General features: G+C 39.7%; 1 protein-coding gene across 1 annotated transcript in view; it reads right to left on the bottom strand.

Moving 5' to 3' along the window:
• The window catches only part of LOC139726211 (short transient receptor potential channel 4-like), a 48,845-nt gene that overhangs the window by 14,249 nt on the left and 15,556 nt on the right, over window positions 1-19,040 (bottom strand). The window contains exons 2-8 of the mRNA XM_071637280.1: window positions 15,606-15,721; window positions 11,704-11,817; window positions 10,095-10,301; window positions 9,333-9,422; window positions 6,770-6,883; window positions 3,913-4,100; window positions 2,968-3,101 (exon numbers count right to left, since the gene is read on the bottom strand). Coding sequence (XP_071493381.1) covers window positions 2,968-3,101; window positions 3,913-4,100; window positions 6,770-6,883; window positions 9,333-9,422; window positions 10,095-10,301; window positions 11,704-11,817; window positions 15,606-15,721 — 963 coding nt within the window. The remainder of the gene's footprint in view (window positions 1-2,967; window positions 3,102-3,912; window positions 4,101-6,769; window positions 6,884-9,332; window positions 9,423-10,094; window positions 10,302-11,703; window positions 11,818-15,605; window positions 15,722-19,040) is intronic.

Below are 19,040 nucleotides of genomic sequence, written 5' to 3'. Positions count from 1 at the left end.
TTGCCATGGTAGTTACCATTGGATGGCAAAGTTACGACAATAGTAACTTTTATGTAACAGGCCCCAGTTCATCACAATCCTCATAAATCATTTGGAATATTAGAAAACATCCGAAGAGGATTTGACGAGAGCGTGATAGGGAAAACTAAGAAGGAAAAAAGAGATGGGACGTTTATGATTTTGCCATATTTGTAAAAGAGTCAACAGAAGAAGGTGGGTGACGGGAAAGTCGAGTGTAAACGCAAGGATGTACTGATACCTCCCTGGTTTACCGCTGTACAACACCCATTATTAATCCGATATATGAGGCATCGCCATGTCTCGGAAGTAACCGCTTTGTGCTTTAGTTTTCGTGTCTGAGGCAACAATCCTATACAACTCTTTGCTGCAGAGTAACGGGGCTTATCATAGTAGGGAATACAGAGTAAGCACAAATCATTTACATATAAATGTATATCATTGCAAAGAGGCAGTTATATTGTGATAAAACTCAATTGGAGTTCTTGTACTCTCGCATTGACTCGGTCACGGCACAGTGAACAAACCTGCAGTGGACTGTGTTTACAAGGTCGCATTGCCTTTTAACACGAGGAAAACAACCAAGAGAAGCCCTGTTTATATTTTTCTTGACAAAGCATTCCTGGATTTCATTCACCAGCGTGCAAGTGTAGGTAAAGTTCACTATAAAAGGGACGGTGATTACGTACAAGGCCGTGCAAATAAGTATACTGGAAAGAATGACAGAGGGAAATGACGCATTTTTGTTCATGCGCGTTTAATGCGCACGACACGACTTCAAGAAAATTTGGCACCGCCTGCCAGAGAACGAGAATCCCGTCCTCGTCACACAATCACGAACACATCAGTGACAAAAAAAGCCGGCAATTATTACACGTCGATAAACTGCTACTACGCCCATTACTTTACGCTGAATCTGATGCTTCACAGCACGCAGGGAAGTGAATGTGTTGATATAGCCTCCTCGATCAACGCTCCAAACTATGCAAATCAATGAAGGAATAGCATATCTATTTCCATGCCAAGACTTTTACACATCCCTTTAACTCTTTCCCTCCATCAAACACCAGCCAACACATAACATTATGAGAGTATTCATCGACATTGTTTATCTTATGACCAGTATTTTGATGCACAATAGCAGGGTAATTCAGTTGTGGAAACTGCCAAAGGGTGTGTGTGGGACTGTGGGTGATGTTTTGGCAGATACGCCGATGCTAAAGGTAAGGCGGAAAAACTTTCCAGGAAACATGCGACGTTGTCTTGTCATGTCGTTCTATGAAATCCCACCCTTAAAGCATAACGTTTTAGACGAAATGCTTTGATGGATTTAAACAAGAGCTGGTGGGCAATCAGCTTTGGAATCTTTTTTTTTAACATCTGCTGTGGTGATACCATAAATTCAACAGTTTCTGGCGCCAATAGTTGCGGCTGCATGGGTTGATGACTTTACATGCCTACTTAACCCATACAGGACAGACATGCTTACACATTAAAACTGCTTGACGATCTGTTATCCTCAGGGAAGAACGTCAACAAGGGTATCAATGAGGTATAGTTACGTGTATTTGTCTCTCTGAATATTGGCAACCAACAAATCAGACGTGGTTAATTGATACACATTCAACAAGTTGTGAAAATGTTATAAAATCGGCAACACATTTGGTTTTCTAGCGAGCTGCTTACAAGGGCATTGCAGATTTTAGTGCAAAATAAAATAATCTGAATCATAAGCAAGTTCTCAGCAAGCATCATAAGTTTATACAAAGACCAGCCCAACTCATCGCGATAGTTATCAACGTTAGTCTGCCCGCTTCACTGAATTACAAAAGTCCTTTCAAACTCGCGAGAGTGTTAAATCCAATCTCAGGTCATGTGACGAAGGCCAATAGACCTCAACCTTTGGAAGGTTCACTGTACCGTAAACAAAATGACAAAAAAGAAAATACTGTCCTCATAAATCCACATTACCATGAATCATGAACAGCAATGGGTTCGGGGTATCACGTGATATTTCACTGACATGGCGAAGCTATACCATGAGTTCACCATTATATGGCAATATCATTTAAAATCGAGAACGTGCTTATATCACACTTTTTGGGTCCAGTATTGTCCTCGACGACCGCCAGTGGAAACGATTGTGCCACAAACTCTAAGGCCGGCAGATACAATACCAAAAAATCGTTAAGCTTACATACCAGAACGTGTACATGTCTGCAGGCACCATAACGAAAGTAAATAAAAGGTCAAGGTACGCACTGCCTCCCTGGAGTCCCAATTCATGATTTTGAAGTCAAATCGTCATTGTTCAGATTACGAACGAGCAACCAGCAATCTAGCAGAGCACCTTTACAAACCACATTGGCATAAGCAAAATTACATTTCAACAACATGATTATTATTTATAATGGATTTGGAGAAGCTGGTAAATTAAATGACTTGTATTGTAGGCACTGAAACAATACCACTCTTTTAATAGCGGAATACCATATTTTGTTTGTGTCTTGATCTACTGAGTATAATACCAAATCAAAAGATATTCGTGAAATGAAAGCTCACATGGCAAGAATCTACTACGTTTGGCGGTGACATAACATCAATATGCACCAGGTCATATTCTGCAAGCCCTCTACGATAGAACAACAGAAAAATTCAAAGTTGCAATGGTCTCTAAAGGTCGGGATATTAGAACAATAAGCCAGTTCGGAGTTAGCTCATGGACAATCATTAATGAATTATCATTCCATCACAAATGCTGATCTCAGTGACTTTAAAACCAACGCACCTGTTGGTACGAATGACCTTTTTCTGCTCCTGCGAAAAGTGGAACTGCAAACTGGCTTATTCACGTAGAAGATAACGATATCATTTGGAACTGTTTTGTTCATGAGAATATTGATCTGTGATGACGCAATAAATGGCGGCAACAGGTTAAATGATACACACCTGTGGCATATGTGAGGAGTATGAATATCTCTAGAGATTTAATCTCCCACGCGGGATGGTTGATAGAGCTACGGGCCATCATGACAGAAAGAAGGAATATGTCGGAGCCGAACTGCATGACGAACTTGATGAACCTATAGTGAAATGGGGACATAAAGGAAAAAAAAAAACTCAGAGACAAGCGAAAACAAGCGAAAGAATATTCTTTTGCACATAACAAAGATCATGTCTAGGGGTACTTACACTTAAAAACAACGCACACGCAAACACATAAAACACACACACACACACACGCACACACACACATTATTATTATCATTCCCAGATGCCGACGAGACTGTGTGTGTGTGTGTGTGTGTGTGTGTGTGTGTGTGTGTGTGTGTGTGTGTGTGTGTGCGGGGATCATCCCCCCCCCCCACCAATCTCTTTGGCATCTATTCGTCGGAGACGGTGGCGTAGCAATAGGCAAGAAGTTTGTATCTCGTCTCACCTCCCTGATCTCGTTGAGTAGCTGAATAGTCCCACTCTTAAATGATGTTATCTATTATGTTATGTCATTACATGAAACAGATGATTATTATTATCACTATTATAACTATTATTATTGTTATTATTATCCTTATTATCATTACTATTATTATCATCATCATCCTCATTAGTAGAAGTAGTAGCAGTAGTATAGTGATAATAATACTAGTATTCGTTTATTTATTTATTCAGTCATTCATTCATTTATTTATCTATTTGACCAAACAGACAACATAGTATAGCAGTAAAAATTAACACATGTACATATACAATGTACATTACGTCACATTACATTACACATAGGATGGGCACATGTAAATAGATTAAAATGGTTTATGCTGGGTCTGGGCTGGCAAAAGGAATCTCGTATCTCGCAAAAGATGAAGATGATATTATGGAAAGGGAGATGAAACTTACGGTATCTGTATAAAGTCCTTCACATTCCCGCCGATACCAATCTTGTAGCCGATGGCGAAGATCGGATGGAACAGGATGACCCCAACGATTAGAAGGAGCTGCATCCCTTTCGACCAGTCTGTCATGGAAACCAGGTGCCGGTGGAACTGGGTGGATACGGCTTGCTGGCAGTTCGGCGACGCCACAAACTGGCGGGAAAATCGGTAACAGTTCGTTATTCCAAAGGTTCGTTACTCCGAAGATTCCTTAGTCCGACAATGAAGTAAGGTCCGTTATTCCGAAGGTTTGTTATTCCGCAGGTTCGTTTTTCTGAAGGTTCGTTCATCCGAAAATGAAATAAGGTTCATCATCTGAAGGTTCATTTATCCGAAAATGAAAAGGTTCGTTAATCGGAAAACGAAATGTGGTTCGTAATTCCTAAGTGTTTATATTCAAAATAACGAACCTTATTCCATTTTCCGATAAGCGACCCTTAAGAATAACATCACGAATGTCCGGACTTTCATTTTCAGATAAACATATATCTAGCACGAAAGGAATTTCGTGTGTTTCGGAATAACAAACATTACCCGGAAAATGCACAGATTCTTGTGCTCACCGTTAACTATTCGAGATATGGTCAAGTCTTAACATGGTAAATCATTACTGTTTTGTGAGGCCATGATGGTATATAGCTCCATGTTGCAGCCCCACATGCATGATGAGACCTCGGACATAGGAGGCGGGTTAGTTCATTGACTTCATCACAACATTTTCACGTTGCTTTCACTCCCAACTGAGAATGTTTGAGTTCTTGATATATTAGCCTCAGGAAGAAAGCAAAAGTTTTAGCATTGAATTGTCATGGGAGAAATGCACAAATACATCGCTTTCAGCACGAGATATGATAGTGGCTTGAAAAAAAAGAATAGTACAGCAGGTATTGGTGATCCTCATTATCCAGGCACTAAAATCTCAAAAACTGATATATATATATATATATATATATATATATATATATATATATATATATATATGCAAGGTATCGACCGATGCAGAGTGAATCTTGCACCCCTCATCCAGCATACCCATTGACCAAAACATTGGCAGCATCCCCCCCCCCCCCCTCACACACACACATGCACGTTTCCTCCCCCACCCCCCCCCACCCCCAATTACGCGGCGCCCATAAGCCGCAAATGATCACCGAATACATTACTAGTATAGGCCAGTATAACATTGAAGGTTTTTTGCACACTTTCCACATTCTCATTATTGCAATTCATATCTACTGTAATCTTTACACCTAATTTTGCTACATTTAGATTTTCCTTAATTGCTTTGAATACTTGATGAGATTTTCCCCATAAACCTCTCCATGCTTTTTTTTTCAACTTTTGTCATTTCCATTCGGACAGTTTCTCTCCTATACAAACTTTAAAAGCGAACTTAGAATAAGGACTTGCATGAACACTCTTCAGCATTCGATAGGGACGCAAAAATACTTACCACAACTGCAGTTGCGGTCGTGTTTGGAAGAGAAAAACTTGGATTTATTAGCGCTGCTTTTGTTAGAACTGAAAATGTGTATCGTGAGAAAATATACATTTTCTTCTTTTTTGGCAATGTTACCGTGCAAGCAACGGGGGATATCACTCGAAATAGACAATTCAAAGTTAGCTTGACATTATATTTCTTCGTGTGTAATTTGCACATCTAGATTTCAATGGTCCACCGCCATTATACTCATCCTATATACTAGCAAGGGTTATTTAGCGCTTCCGTGTCGGGTGGGGCATCACTTCTGAAATAAAAGCAACCAACGGAAGTTGTCGGGGAATGAATTGTGAGAAATGGTCCGTTCTCTTTTGTGGTTGTCATAGCTCTTGCGTTTTTCAACCATTGTTGGATATCCAATCAGTAGAAATAATACCGCGGAAATAATTAGCCATACCTTCCTTGCACATCTTTTCGTCGTGCTTCAAAGGCGGAAAAATCACAATACCGTAAATGTACAAGAATACACACAGGTCATGTTCTCAAAAACAACAACACAACACAACAACAACAATAGAAACAAAGAAAACATAAAAAACAACAAGAAAGAAAAAGAGGATTATACAAGCCTGTCTATTTGGGTTTAAAAAGATATGCATGATAAGCTCGACATGCTCATGGCAGACTGAACAATGTCACCACATCATTGATAGAGTCTCAATCGCGTGATTATTATTGTGAACACGTTGAATACACCTTGCACAAAGCACATTATTCAAGTAGAACTGCATACACAAGGCACATACGATCAAATGTCTGGGTTCAGTGAGGTTACAAGAACTGAATTTTGGGCAAAGCTATGTACTCCGAACATGTGGTTATAATAGGACGACACGTGAACATCTTTGCAGAGGCAGCTGCCTAAAGTATTTGTAGAATAATATGATATCCACACGCATGCAAACGCACTATACGCATTCCTACTGCAAAGAACACAGTGTCCCACAATGTGTTAACAGTATGGTCACAAAGCGACAATGTGAAAAAGTTCGAATTTTAACAGTGTGGAGACTGATGATTTCACACTGTGGTTTGGTTTTCACAGAGTGTTCATTCACATGGCAATGTTCTGTGTCACACTGTGAATTGTTGATTCACAATGTGTTCACACTGCTAAAACGCTCGTATTTAACACTGTAACGAGGTTTCACACTGTGTTCACATTGTGTTCACACTGTGTTTCTCACACTGTGGGACACTGTGTTTTCCCAGCAGGGAAGAACCCACCGTGACAGTATAAACGCACACACCAAATTTTAATGATCTTCCCGACCACAAATACTATGTACGTATAAGGTACATGGATTGATAAAACTTTTACCCTCTTCTGTCCAAACTTGACAGCACGTTCTATCTTGGGTAGAAAAGAGTGTACTCTGTTGACAGACACGCCTTTCTTGTCATCCTTCTCCAAGTACTTGAGGACCGTCAAAATCTGCAAGAAAGATAATGACATTGCATGTATTCCCTCTAACAAGATTAGTGTTACTTCGGACGAGCCGATGGGGGCAGATTTTGTTTATAATCAGTTTCAAAGTGGGGGAGAATCAAGCACCTGTCAAACTTTCAAACTTTCATTGAATCTCACCAATGAGGTACGAGATTATGAGGAGGGGGCGGAGGATCCATTCCTACAGGAAGGGAGTTGTAAGCTAATTGGCTTCGAAATCCTTATTGACAGTCCTATAATCACAACACACTTTTGAGCAAGACATTCTAAATATAAAACCCTAAAACAATAATCACGATGATGAGACCGCAAATATTTCATGTTTACTTTGCGGTTACGTGGATGAGGGTTTTGTATTCATGAAATTGTGGCTATCCAATCTCTGTCACCACCCTTGAAACTACCTTGGGCATATCATCATTATTACAATAAATATCATTTCTATTATCACATGGAATTACACTGGACTGTATCAATCTTCTTTTCCTCATTTGAAACGTGTATTTATACCCTACAATCGACTGTCTGTAAGAAAAGTAAATGCTACCGCTACCAATTGCTCATATTCAATCTACTCATTCGAAGTGTCTATCCCATGTATATTCATTCTATATAGGCCAAATCTCCATTTCAATTTTGGTCCTAGCACGCTTGGGTGCAATTCAAGAGCAATATTCCACAATATCTCTGAAGTATGAACGCCTATAATCATTATAACGCCATCATACACCATGCCGAATTGTTTACACATAACAAAGAGCGCCCCCCCCCCCCCCACACACACACACACGAATCGGGTCACAAATTTGAGGAATGTAAAATGGCGTATCCGGGCAATAACACCTCCCCCCCCCCCCCCTTCCTCTCCGGGCAATAAATCCCCGCCTACATACTAGTTAGTGATAAGTAAAGATTAGGGTCAGAGTTAGGTTAAGGTGAGAGTTTGGGTTAGGATTAGGATTAGGTTCAGATTCAGGATCAGGGTTAGGGTTAGGTAAAGGGGGTGGATCTGACGGGGTAATTGCCTATGGGGGTAATTGCCCTACACCCGTAAAATGGATGAGCACTGCGCCGGTGAGTATGATAAAAGACTGCGTGGCAAACAGGATCTTTACATAAAAAGCTGTTCAGGTTTTTGAAACGGGAATGCTTCGCTCTGATTCTTGAATACTGGTAGCAGAATTGTTTCCCCAGTCACTGCCAGTCCCTCAACTGATAAAAGAGACCTCATTGACTGTGTTGTTCTTGTTCAAAGCTTGATTGCTGGCGTTGTTAATAATCGTTGACTTTAAAGGGACTGTACAGTACTGGTTGAGGTAGGGATTCATGTTTTGAACATTCCTAAGTGAGATAATAAAAAGCCTCTTATGAAATATGAAAGAGCGTGTAATTTTAAGAAGGATTCAACGTTTATTTGATGAAAATTGGTTTTTCAAATGGCTGAGATATCCCAAAAAGTGCTAATAATAAAAGGCGACATGCCCCAACTTTATTATGATCTCTTTGTTTCACGTTGTTTTTGGATATCTCAGCCATTTCAAAACCGATTTTCATCGAATAAACTTTTGATACCCCTTAGAACTGCATGCTATTTGACATCTCACAGAGTGGTTTCCGAATATCTCGCAAAATATTAAAAGCTAAATCTACACCTCGACCAGAACTGTACACACCCTTTAATCTAGGGCATGCCACGTTTATACTCGAGCAGGTGAGGATATCGAGACCAAACGTCGAATTTCTCGTGCCAATGGTAGTGCTCAACAAGTGTGTAATGTGGATTGATGAAAGAGTCAGGAAATACCTCTAAGCAGTCGTCCCGTCAAAATAGAAAAACTGCTTACAAAAGGTAAGAATGAAAGCCTTCCTTCCCTTTAAGTTAAGGGTAGAGTTTATGAGGGTTTCGGAATGTGCTGAGGGAAACTCATCAGGCATGTTAACATTTCGGTAAAATCTGTTACATTAATAGCGAGCTTTACTTCTGCCACGCGAACACTGTAAAGACAACGCTAACTAGGCAAAAAGTGGTGTTCTGCACAAGCGCGAGACAGCTGTTTCAATTGTCCGACCCTGGAGACTGCGTCGTCTTAGAGTTCGCGTCGCATATCTTAAAGCTCGATAATAATATACATCATTTATCATGGACATTATTATGAACAGTCTCGTCACTACTTTCACTGAAAACACAGAGATCACAAAAGGCTTAATTCTTGCTCAATACACCTCAACTAACTCGACGTCTCTAGCTTGCAATAACGAAGTTTTTCGAGATGTCGTTTTGATAGTCCAATGTATAGGTTCGTAACAGTCCTAGCGTATTCATTTTGAAGGAGGGAAACCTATACATGCTTAACGCAAAATACTTGAACCCGTGCCCATCATTCCGTTAGTGCTTCATGTGCACAGTGTCAGCTGTGATACTACAAAAGTTTACCTCGTTGCTGTTCCTTGCCTCCGAGATCAGATCAGCAGCGAGCTGTTCCATCTTCTTCGCCAAGTCTTGGAATAAAAGCTTATTTTCCACCTACACGATGATAAAAAAGAATATTTCACTTGAAGCCCTTACCTATTATATGTTGGTATCGTCATTTCGTTAAGTGTTTCAGAATGGCACAAAAAGGCTAGCAATAACACAATCTTTCAAGTGAAGAGAGCGCGGTCAATATTGAAGAATGTTCATTCCATATTTTGTCCACATCTTTGTATCCATATACTGATATTTTGATAGGCAAGGCATATATAATTATTATCTCCATTGAAATCAAACAGATGGACTCAGGTGCGTCTCATACATCCTGAAAAAGACGAATCGCTGCTATGCTTCTGTGGATGGCAATTGGAATGAGAGACGATAGAAGAAAGTAATTCGTGAACTTAGCAACTAAATTGTGCACACAAACAAAATCCACATCACAGAGTAAACAAAAGTTAATCTTTCTGGTTCTAACTGTTATTTATGGGTATGAGATACGTTGAGATGTATTGTTTCATCCTTTGAACGGACAATATTTCCTTTTCCATGGTTCAATGCAAAAATGCAAACATTCTGTGGTTTGTCGAAATGCAGCGGAGTTGGTTCACCATGTGATCAAGGCCGTTCTCGTGTTTATAGTAGCACATACAAAATATACACGTGAAATATACAGCTTCTCGTCTATTTTCGTTAATGCAGCTTTAATGGTGGTTGATTGTTCACCTCGACATAGCTGAGCTGGGTGAGTTCCTTGGTAAGTTTAAACGCCTTTTCGATCGGGTCAACGTATGCCTGTGTGACATAGGCCGGGGTGGCGATGGCTTCGAAGCGTTCCACCAGACCGACCGATTGCAGCAAGCTGTCGGTGGTGGATTCCGAGTTTCTCTCATTCTTGCTCTCAGAAATCCGTGCCCCAGCGTCAAGCAGCAGCTAACCAGGAAGTAAAGCAGTCATTGATATTATTATTCATTTTCAGATTCATATATATAGGGCCTATATATTTATTCCTTACTGGAAAGAACACACTGTCTCCCAGTGTTAAACACAATGTAACTATGCTGGAAAGAACACTGCAGTGTTTCACAGTGTGAGGAACACAGTGTGAACACATTGTGTGAAATTTCTTCTTACTGTTGAATTCGAGGGTTTAACAGTGTGAACACAATCTCAGTAATCAATTCACAGTGTGAAACAAAGCATGACTATGTGAACACTCTGTGAAAACCACGCCACACTGTGAAATCATCTCCACACTCTTGAATTCGAGAGTTTTCACATAGTTGACTATATGAACACACTGTGAACACACTGTGGAACACCGTGTTCTTTCCAGCAAGGAAAACACTGTGTGAACACATTGTGAACATAGTAAATCATCAATTCACAGTGTGAAACAAACATTCCTTGTAATGTGACATCTCTGTGAAAGACCATACTACAGTGTGAAATCATCTTCATATTGTTAAATTCAAGAGTTTTCAGATAGCCTACAATTTAAACACTTTGTAAACACGCTGTGGGACACTGGTTTCTTGCCAGCAGAGTTGATATCAATATTTAAGTACAATGTAAATCACATCCATGTGCACTACACACACACATGATTAATACATTTTTCGTTTTGTACCAGTGAAAAAAAAAAACACACACACACACAAACCTACAGGATTGAACAGACAATTAATACTCATCAAATTATCAAGTCACGTGTATGACTTTATTTTCACATCTGCCCCCTGTTTTCACAATACTGCCTTAAGTTTGTTTAAAAATAAAATGATACTCTACCCACCCATGTACAGAAAAAACATCTTCGTCATGGTTTCAACATTTTCCCGAAAATATATATTGGGCAGTGAGCTATTCATCATGGAAATTACAAAAGAAAGGTAAAGCAAATTTAGTCTGATGTCCCCCCCCCCCCTAAAAAAAAAAAAAAAATACTTTGTTGATTTGGAAACATTTTACCACACAATTGAGGCGTGTAAGCATTAAACTGTGAAGTCTCTTGGGAACATTTAAGGGCCCTAGAAATTGCATAGTGACAACAAAATGAAAAAAAAAAAATAGAATGTCAAGCGTATCAGTTCCTTATGTTTATTTCACCTGGTGTAAAATGATAGGCAAAGGAACACAGATTAAAATCTAGCCTTGTCGACAAAATAAATGCGGAACATGTCGTTCGTATTTGTTCGGTTTGTGCCTCGCTCTTCACCTTTACTATTTGAAACACTGATTTGAACACTCCTTTAAAAGACTCACAATCAAGAGCGCACATACACATGGGAAAAGAAATATACGGAAGCGTCTTGTGCAAAGCTGCGAGACTTACCTTCACAATACCGTAGTTGTTTTTCTGGGCCGCTCTCATTATGGGCGTAAGGATGGGATGGAAGTCGGTCCCATCGCAGTGGCAGTTGATGATGCGGTCTTTCTCCTCTTCCGGCTGGCCGCCATGATGATGAGAGAAGGGGAAAGATAAAACACACACATCACGCGTTAACCCTCCGTTGTCGTATTAATCGTCGCCGTTGGAAATAGCAGACTTTATGCCCTCTTTCTGGGTATCTTGACTATAATCACCATAAACTTTTATAATGAGATAACCTTTCAGAGAATTCTTCCCCTTTAAATGTTTATCACGCACCACCAAGTCCTACCGAGACGGTAGATTAGGTGGGAGTGATGGTAGCTATATAGGCTATGGTTGTCTTCATATTCCCCACTCCCACCCCACTTCATAACTTCACAAGGAAAAGGTCAAATATGGTACCGAAAGGCCTCGAATATCCCTGCTGGAAAAAACACAGTGTCCCACGGTGTGAAAAACACAGTGTGAACACAGTGTGAAATCTCGTCACACTGTTAAATTCGAGCGTTTTAAGAATGTGAACACATTGCGAATCGTCAATTCACAGTGTGACGTAGATCACTACCATGTGAACACTCTGTGAAAACCAAAATACAGTGTGAAATTATCTCTACACTGTTAAATTCGAGTATTTTCATATTGTCGACTATGTGACCACACTGTGAATACACAGTGGGACACGTGTGTTTTCTCCAGTAGGGGTGGTAAGTTACCAACTAGTAAACTCATGATTATACATGCATCATAAGTTTCGATTGTGCTCCACATTCCATACATTAATGGTTTAACAAAGCTTGGGGAAATCTGGGCGTTCTGCAGCAAACACCAAAGATTGAGTTTTGTTTTGTGTGAATTTTTTTTTCATTAGACTCCACTGGAATGTCAGGATTCAATCATTGAGCTACGGATGCTTAAACCTTTATGTGATTTGAATTCCGATTGGTACAGAAAGTCACTTAGCGTTGTCCACAGTGCCCAAAGTCGCTGATGATGGAACAAAAAGGATTTAAGTATATTCTAGTATGCGAATGAAGAAAATACACCTTTGCCCTGGTGACGAAAAGAGAACGATGCGATCGTTTAACAAAATGCAAACCTTATGGTTATAGATATTCAAACTTACAAACTAAGAGAATGTTAACAGAATAAGGCCTCGGCACTTTGGAAATTAATTTATCCCAAGCTTCTAGAGAACAAAAAAAAAACAAAACATGCAGTCGTGATCTACAGTCGATGACAATCACAGCTTCTATTCAGAACATCGTACATCGTCAATGGCGTCACACAATAACCATAATTCGTTTGCACAATAGTTTATCTATTTCTATTTTCAAAGGGGAAAAATGACACAAAAATATTATGAAAATGGACATGATATACTAAAGTCAACTTCTATGAAACATTTGTGCCAATAACAGTGATAATCAACAGAAAAAAGTGGATTATTCATAATTATTATCAGAAAAGGAGTTTGGGATCTTTCAGAATAAATATCAACCGAAAATAGATCAGGTTAACGTCATCAAGAAAATAAATCTTATCTTCAGTATTGACATATCTCACATAACCACAAGCGAGGACATTCTTTTATATATATTTCTCCGCCCCCCCCCCCCATCTCTCTCTCTCTCTCTCTCTCTCTCTCTCTCCCTCTCTATCATGTCTTTGTCCACCCTATGTGTTAGATATATAAGTATGTCAAAACAAGTATTGTCCTTTAAAGAGCCATGTTATTCATGGAACAATCACCTCAAGGAGGTGTGCCTGAGGATGTTTTAAAAAGCGGGTCTTATCCACGACTATAGATCACACCCATCGGCTTTTATCCAAAATCGCTCTTTTTAAACTATGTCTCAAGGTCAATTATCTCATCATGAATATCAAATGTTCTTCAATCGAGATGCCATGCCTCATCCCTGTTTAATAACAGGTGTGGGTTTGTCTGGTTATTTTGTTGCTCGCAGAGATCCCCACTCAATGTTACTACAGGGACTTCATGTGTCTCCGACATCCCTTATCATTCCACGATGTGTATAATACGCAACTAAGAGTACGCAACGGTAAAAGGTTGTCACTATCTTTACAGCTCTCTACGTTTACCATTCTCTCTTAAGCTCACCTGAGCCTGGAGCTCAACTTGTCCAAATGTGTAAACACCCCTCCCCCCCCCCCCCCCCCCGAAAAAAAGAGGGTTGCCAAACACCCCTGAATTAAGGAGTCTTTGAAAATCTTTTTTTTTTCCAGAACAGTTATTTTGTTGTTCGAAGATCCCCACTCAATGTTAAGTACGTCTGTACTGCACAGATTTAGGTGTCTCTCCAACTCTCCAAGCTCCCGTATCGTTCCACCATGTGTGTATGCGCAACTAAAAGTACAATGTAATGCGGTAAAAGCCGTTCACAATAATTATCTTTGCACAATTCACAAGTTCTCTACATTTGCCATTCTGTCTTAAGCTCATCTGAGCCAAACCTGAGCCTGGAGCTTAACTTGTCCAAATGTGCAACATGTCCCCCCCCCCCCCACCTCCCCTCCCCCCCCCCCCAAAAAAAAGGGAACTAACACCCCTAAATTAAAGCATCTTTGGAAAAACACCTTTTTCCAGAACATTAGAACCAGAAGCAATACGCGCAATGACTACCTGCATTGGTGACTGCATTTTCAAATTTGTTCATAATGGTTCCAAATGTACCCTCCCCCTCCCATTCCAAACTTGACAGCTATTACTGGCAGTGTGGTAGAATAAAAAAATGGACACCATGTCCCCTAAAGTCCCCAAAAGTTCTCCATATGCAGGTTTCCTAAGAATATGTTTTTCTTAGGTATAGGAACAGTCAGCAAGAATGTGTGGAAGGTGAACTTGCGATGCTCAGGTGAGCGCGGGACTCCCCCCCCCCCCCCCCTTTGTTGTTGTTTTTTTTCTAGATTTGTTGTGTTTTGTATTGTGGGGAGTTTGTGTCTGTACTAACATTCTTCGTTTGTTTTAGAACCATCATGTTCATTGTCGAGAAAACTTCGAAGGGATAGATTATGGATATCATCTATCATGCATGCTGACATCACCTTAATGGGATGATGTTTTCTTCCATTGATTCTGTTATGAATCTAAAACTATGGGAAGCAGAATAATATCAGTGTTAATTAGTTCCCACTTTGTAGATGTTACGTTATGATACGCATACCTCGCCTGTAAGCTCTTCATTATCCACATCTAATGCCACACATCTGAACATCGTCCAACAATTCACCCGTTAAAGGGAACCCAAACCCAAAGAGCAATGTGGATTGAGTGAAACATTAGTAGAACACATCAGTGAAAGTTTGAGGAAAATCGGACAATCGATGCAAACGTTATGAATCTTTTAAGTTTTGGTGTTGGAATCGCTGGATGAGGAGACTACTACGTGTGTGGGCAACAATATAAAGATAATATAAAGGGAATTCCACACACACAAAAATAACTTTTCTAGCATAATGAAAGAGCACTTGACTAACCGCTTTCAGAAAGCTGGGGGAATAATTGCTACCCTTAACATATGTCAGTATCAAGTTGATGGAACGTGTAATTTTCATGAAAAATCTAATCTTTTGGTTTTGGTTTCCTTTAAGTCCGAATAACGCGGCTACTCAATTACTCAAAACACACACAAGCACGCTGACACACACACACACACACACACACACACACACACACACACACACACACACACACACACACACACACACACACACACACGCACAAATAAACACTGTTCTCCAGCAACAATAGCACGTGAATAAAGAAGAAAAACTCTGGAATAATTTCACTCTAAAAGGACACAACCCATTGTGTATTAATCCAAATAGCAGACTGCTTCACTCACCTTCTTCAAGGCGTGCTCCAGAATACATTTCACGGCCAGTTCGAACTCGACGTCGGCCGCACGGAGGAGAGCGTCCCCGACCTTGACGTCGCAGGCCAGGAGCTCCTTGATGACAACTAATACACCAAAAACGACAACGACAAACAGAAGCATTATTTTTTTCTCTCTCTCTCTTAAACAGAAACGTACTAGGACCTACACGTATAGACACATTTTTCATATTTCTCTATCTTTGCTGAGGCAGCCATCTGTGATATACTGTACTGTAGAAGTCTTTGAGTTCTTTACAGTTGTATAGTAGTTATGGTGTACAATACAGTTTTTCTTTTCTCTCTCTCTGTTGAGAAGTACCGTTGTGAGACAATTCAATATTTCCGCAGTATCTCAGCATGTACTATGCTGACATTGGTTGAAACCTTTACCGGCGGAGAATTGCAAAAAGAAAATAATATCAATTGAAAGGATCGATCTTTAACAATCTTTATAACGAAATCATATAAGGTATGCTATCGTAAAATATTGTGCAGTGTTCTTCATGGTCATTTTATTGATTCATAATCCCAATCCTATAATCATAATCATACAGAGCATTACTCTATATATATCCATTCGTCAGTGAAGGGTTGACTTCTGTGTTTATAGTTTGATTTCTTTTCGCTTTCTTATAAGATTATTACGTACATTGCCAACGTTTCGGTATCATGAAATACAGAGAAAAGCAATCCTGTCTTTCATTCAGTGGAAAATTACGAAGGATGTCTTTCATTCTCCTCGAGATTATAAGATTTTTTTAAAAAAATCCAAATATGTGAGTTGACTGGCGTGTGCTATTTCAGTAGCAGTCATGGCAAATCACTGGGATTCAAGTCTTCAATGTAAGTCGACCTACACTTTAAAAATAAAGAAATAGGAAAGGAAAAAATGTCAACTTTACACATTTACCAGTGTCACACTGGGAGCACTTTTACAGTTGTAATTTTGTACCTTTCAGACCAGTTTTACTATGGGAGCACCTTTACAGTTGCAGCTTTGTACCTTTCAGACCAGTATTACGATGGGAGCACCTTTAAAGGTGCAACTTTGCACCCTTCCGGTCTGAAGGGTGCAAAGTTGCATCCGTAAAGGTCCCCCCCCCCCCCAGTGTGAAACTGGTAAAGCTGCAAAGTTAAACATATCTTTATTAGAGTGTGCGTGATACTGAAACTGAACGCATTTTGTGGCATTTTTTAGGCCTTTTGACATTTTACTCCCAACAGAAGACTTTCGCTGTTAAAGTGTTAAAGCTGCACAGTACTTTCGCACACTTTGGGAGTGTCTTCTGATATCATTTTGAGGAACAGCAGGCTACTGTGGCTTACTTAAGACCAATGAATCCTAATCTCGAGATTCTCAGTTCGACTTTCCACAGAAAATGCTCTCCGGACGCTCGATCACCATTGGCTGCACATGTTAACCTGCGTAGCGACCGCTAAGACGACGCTATTACGCTAACATGGTGTTCTGTACATGCGCGAGACAGCTGTATCCATGTATTGTTCAACCCTCAAGGCTGCGTCGTCTTAGTGTTCGCGTCACAAGTCTAAGCTCGCTATTATGTTTATGAGGGGACTTAAAATCGCCAATCCCATGATTATTTGATTATATAAACGCTTAAGCCTTTCCTCCAGCCAGTCAGTGGCCATAAATAACAAACAAATACTAGAGAGAATGTTAGTACGAGAAAGCACTTGATCCATTAACAAAAAGATAACAATAAGATCTTAACCTTTCTACGGAAAGCAAAAGGCATCAAAACCTGGAGTGAAAGGGTGGATCACAATGCAGTTACTTTAAAGACATTGGCCCGAATTCACGAAGGTGGTTTAAACTTAAACCATGGTACAAATTTAGACCATGGTCTAAAATAAGCGTTAAATAGGCGTACCAATACATGCGCGCATCAACGCACGTTTTTTACTGGATGCCTGTTAGCGTACGCAATCTGTGAATCACAAATACGCAAAAGAAATATACATAAACCATGGTTTAAATTTAGACCACCTTCGTGAATTCGGGCCATTATGGTCAACAGATCAAGATACAATCGTATAAAGTTGTTTTTATAGTGTGGCGTAACACAGATCCATCGGCATTCCAGGGTTTTCGAGTCTTATGTCAGGAGAAAATGCGACTACGTCGAATCATTAAATGGGCATCGCAGACGATTTTCATGATTTCATATTATGAAGTACATAAATCGACAGTTCCATGTATAGATTTGTGGAACTTATTGTGGTCCTTTGGCAGAGAAACAATACCTTAAAAAGCCTTGAACAATTTAATTGGGCCCTACACTGAACAGTGATGATGGCATAGGATCGTGCTCGGCTATATTATTTCAGAAATTTGGCAGTGTAGTTCCATTACAAAACCGCTTGCTTTGCAAATCCACCTGTTTATTATTATTGTTATTATTATTATTTTGTTGTGATTCCTTAAAGGGACTGTACAGTACTGGTTGAGGTAGGGATTCATGTTTTGAACATTCCTAAGTGAGATGATGAAAAGCCTCTTATGAAATATGAAAGAGCATGTAATTTTAAGAAGGATTCGAAGTTTATTTAATGAAAATCGGTTTTTATTAGGATCTCTTTGTTTCACTTTGTTTTTGGATATCTCAGCCATTTGAAAACCGATTTTCATCGAATAAACTTTTGATACCCCTTAGCACTGCATGCTCTTTGACAGCTCATAGAGTGGTTTCTGAATATCTCGCAAAATGTTAAAAGCTAAATCTACACCTCGACCAGAACTGTTTAAGCCCCAATCATGCATTCTTATGGTGAGCGTGCCATGTAATCATCCTTGTTTACTGCAATTTGTTATGAATTTCAAGAATGTTCTCATTCTTCATCCCATACATTCTGAAACTCTTTAGTCGGTATTAACTAATTTACAGTTATTCAAATGTAAAAGTTTGAAAATCATGCGGAGGTCTCCTTCAAAGGTAACCACTTGGCAGCACTTAAATCAAAAACATCAGTGAAAACGAAGACCGCAGTGTCAATTGAAATATTGCTTATTATGTGAGTAAATTCAAAGGACAATTTTGGCTTCTACGGGTAATTCTCAGTCACGTTAAATTACTATCTCAAATCATTTCTGCAAAGTGAGTTTTCTAATCTGGAAATGCATGTGGATCTAGCGATGCTCACGCCTCCACACACGTGTTTACTCATAGCCACTGTTTGCATTACAGTTTGATGTTGTTGTTTTTTCGCTGTCCCTCACTACTGTGTGTCTTTCGTTGAAGTTCACTTATATGAACTAACAACTAGTACGGGTCAATGCCGTATATAAAGAGATTCTGGCCAACTCGGTTTTTTACTGATTGGTCAGAGGTGGCCCCATATGGTCTTTGAGGAGCCATGTCGTTACCAAAGTGCGCTCATACGC

The sequence above is a fragment of the Diadema antillarum genome, unplaced genomic scaffold (assembly GCF_040938485.1).
Source record: "Diadema antillarum isolate AM-2024a unplaced genomic scaffold, OU_Dant_1.0 seq00000081_RagTag, whole genome shotgun sequence".
NCBI classification, from domain to species: domain Eukaryota; kingdom Metazoa; phylum Echinodermata; class Echinoidea; order Diadematoida; family Diadematidae; genus Diadema; species Diadema antillarum.
The sequence above is the reverse complement of the archived record's forward strand: the minus strand, read 5'-3'. Positions and strand labels throughout refer to the sequence as shown.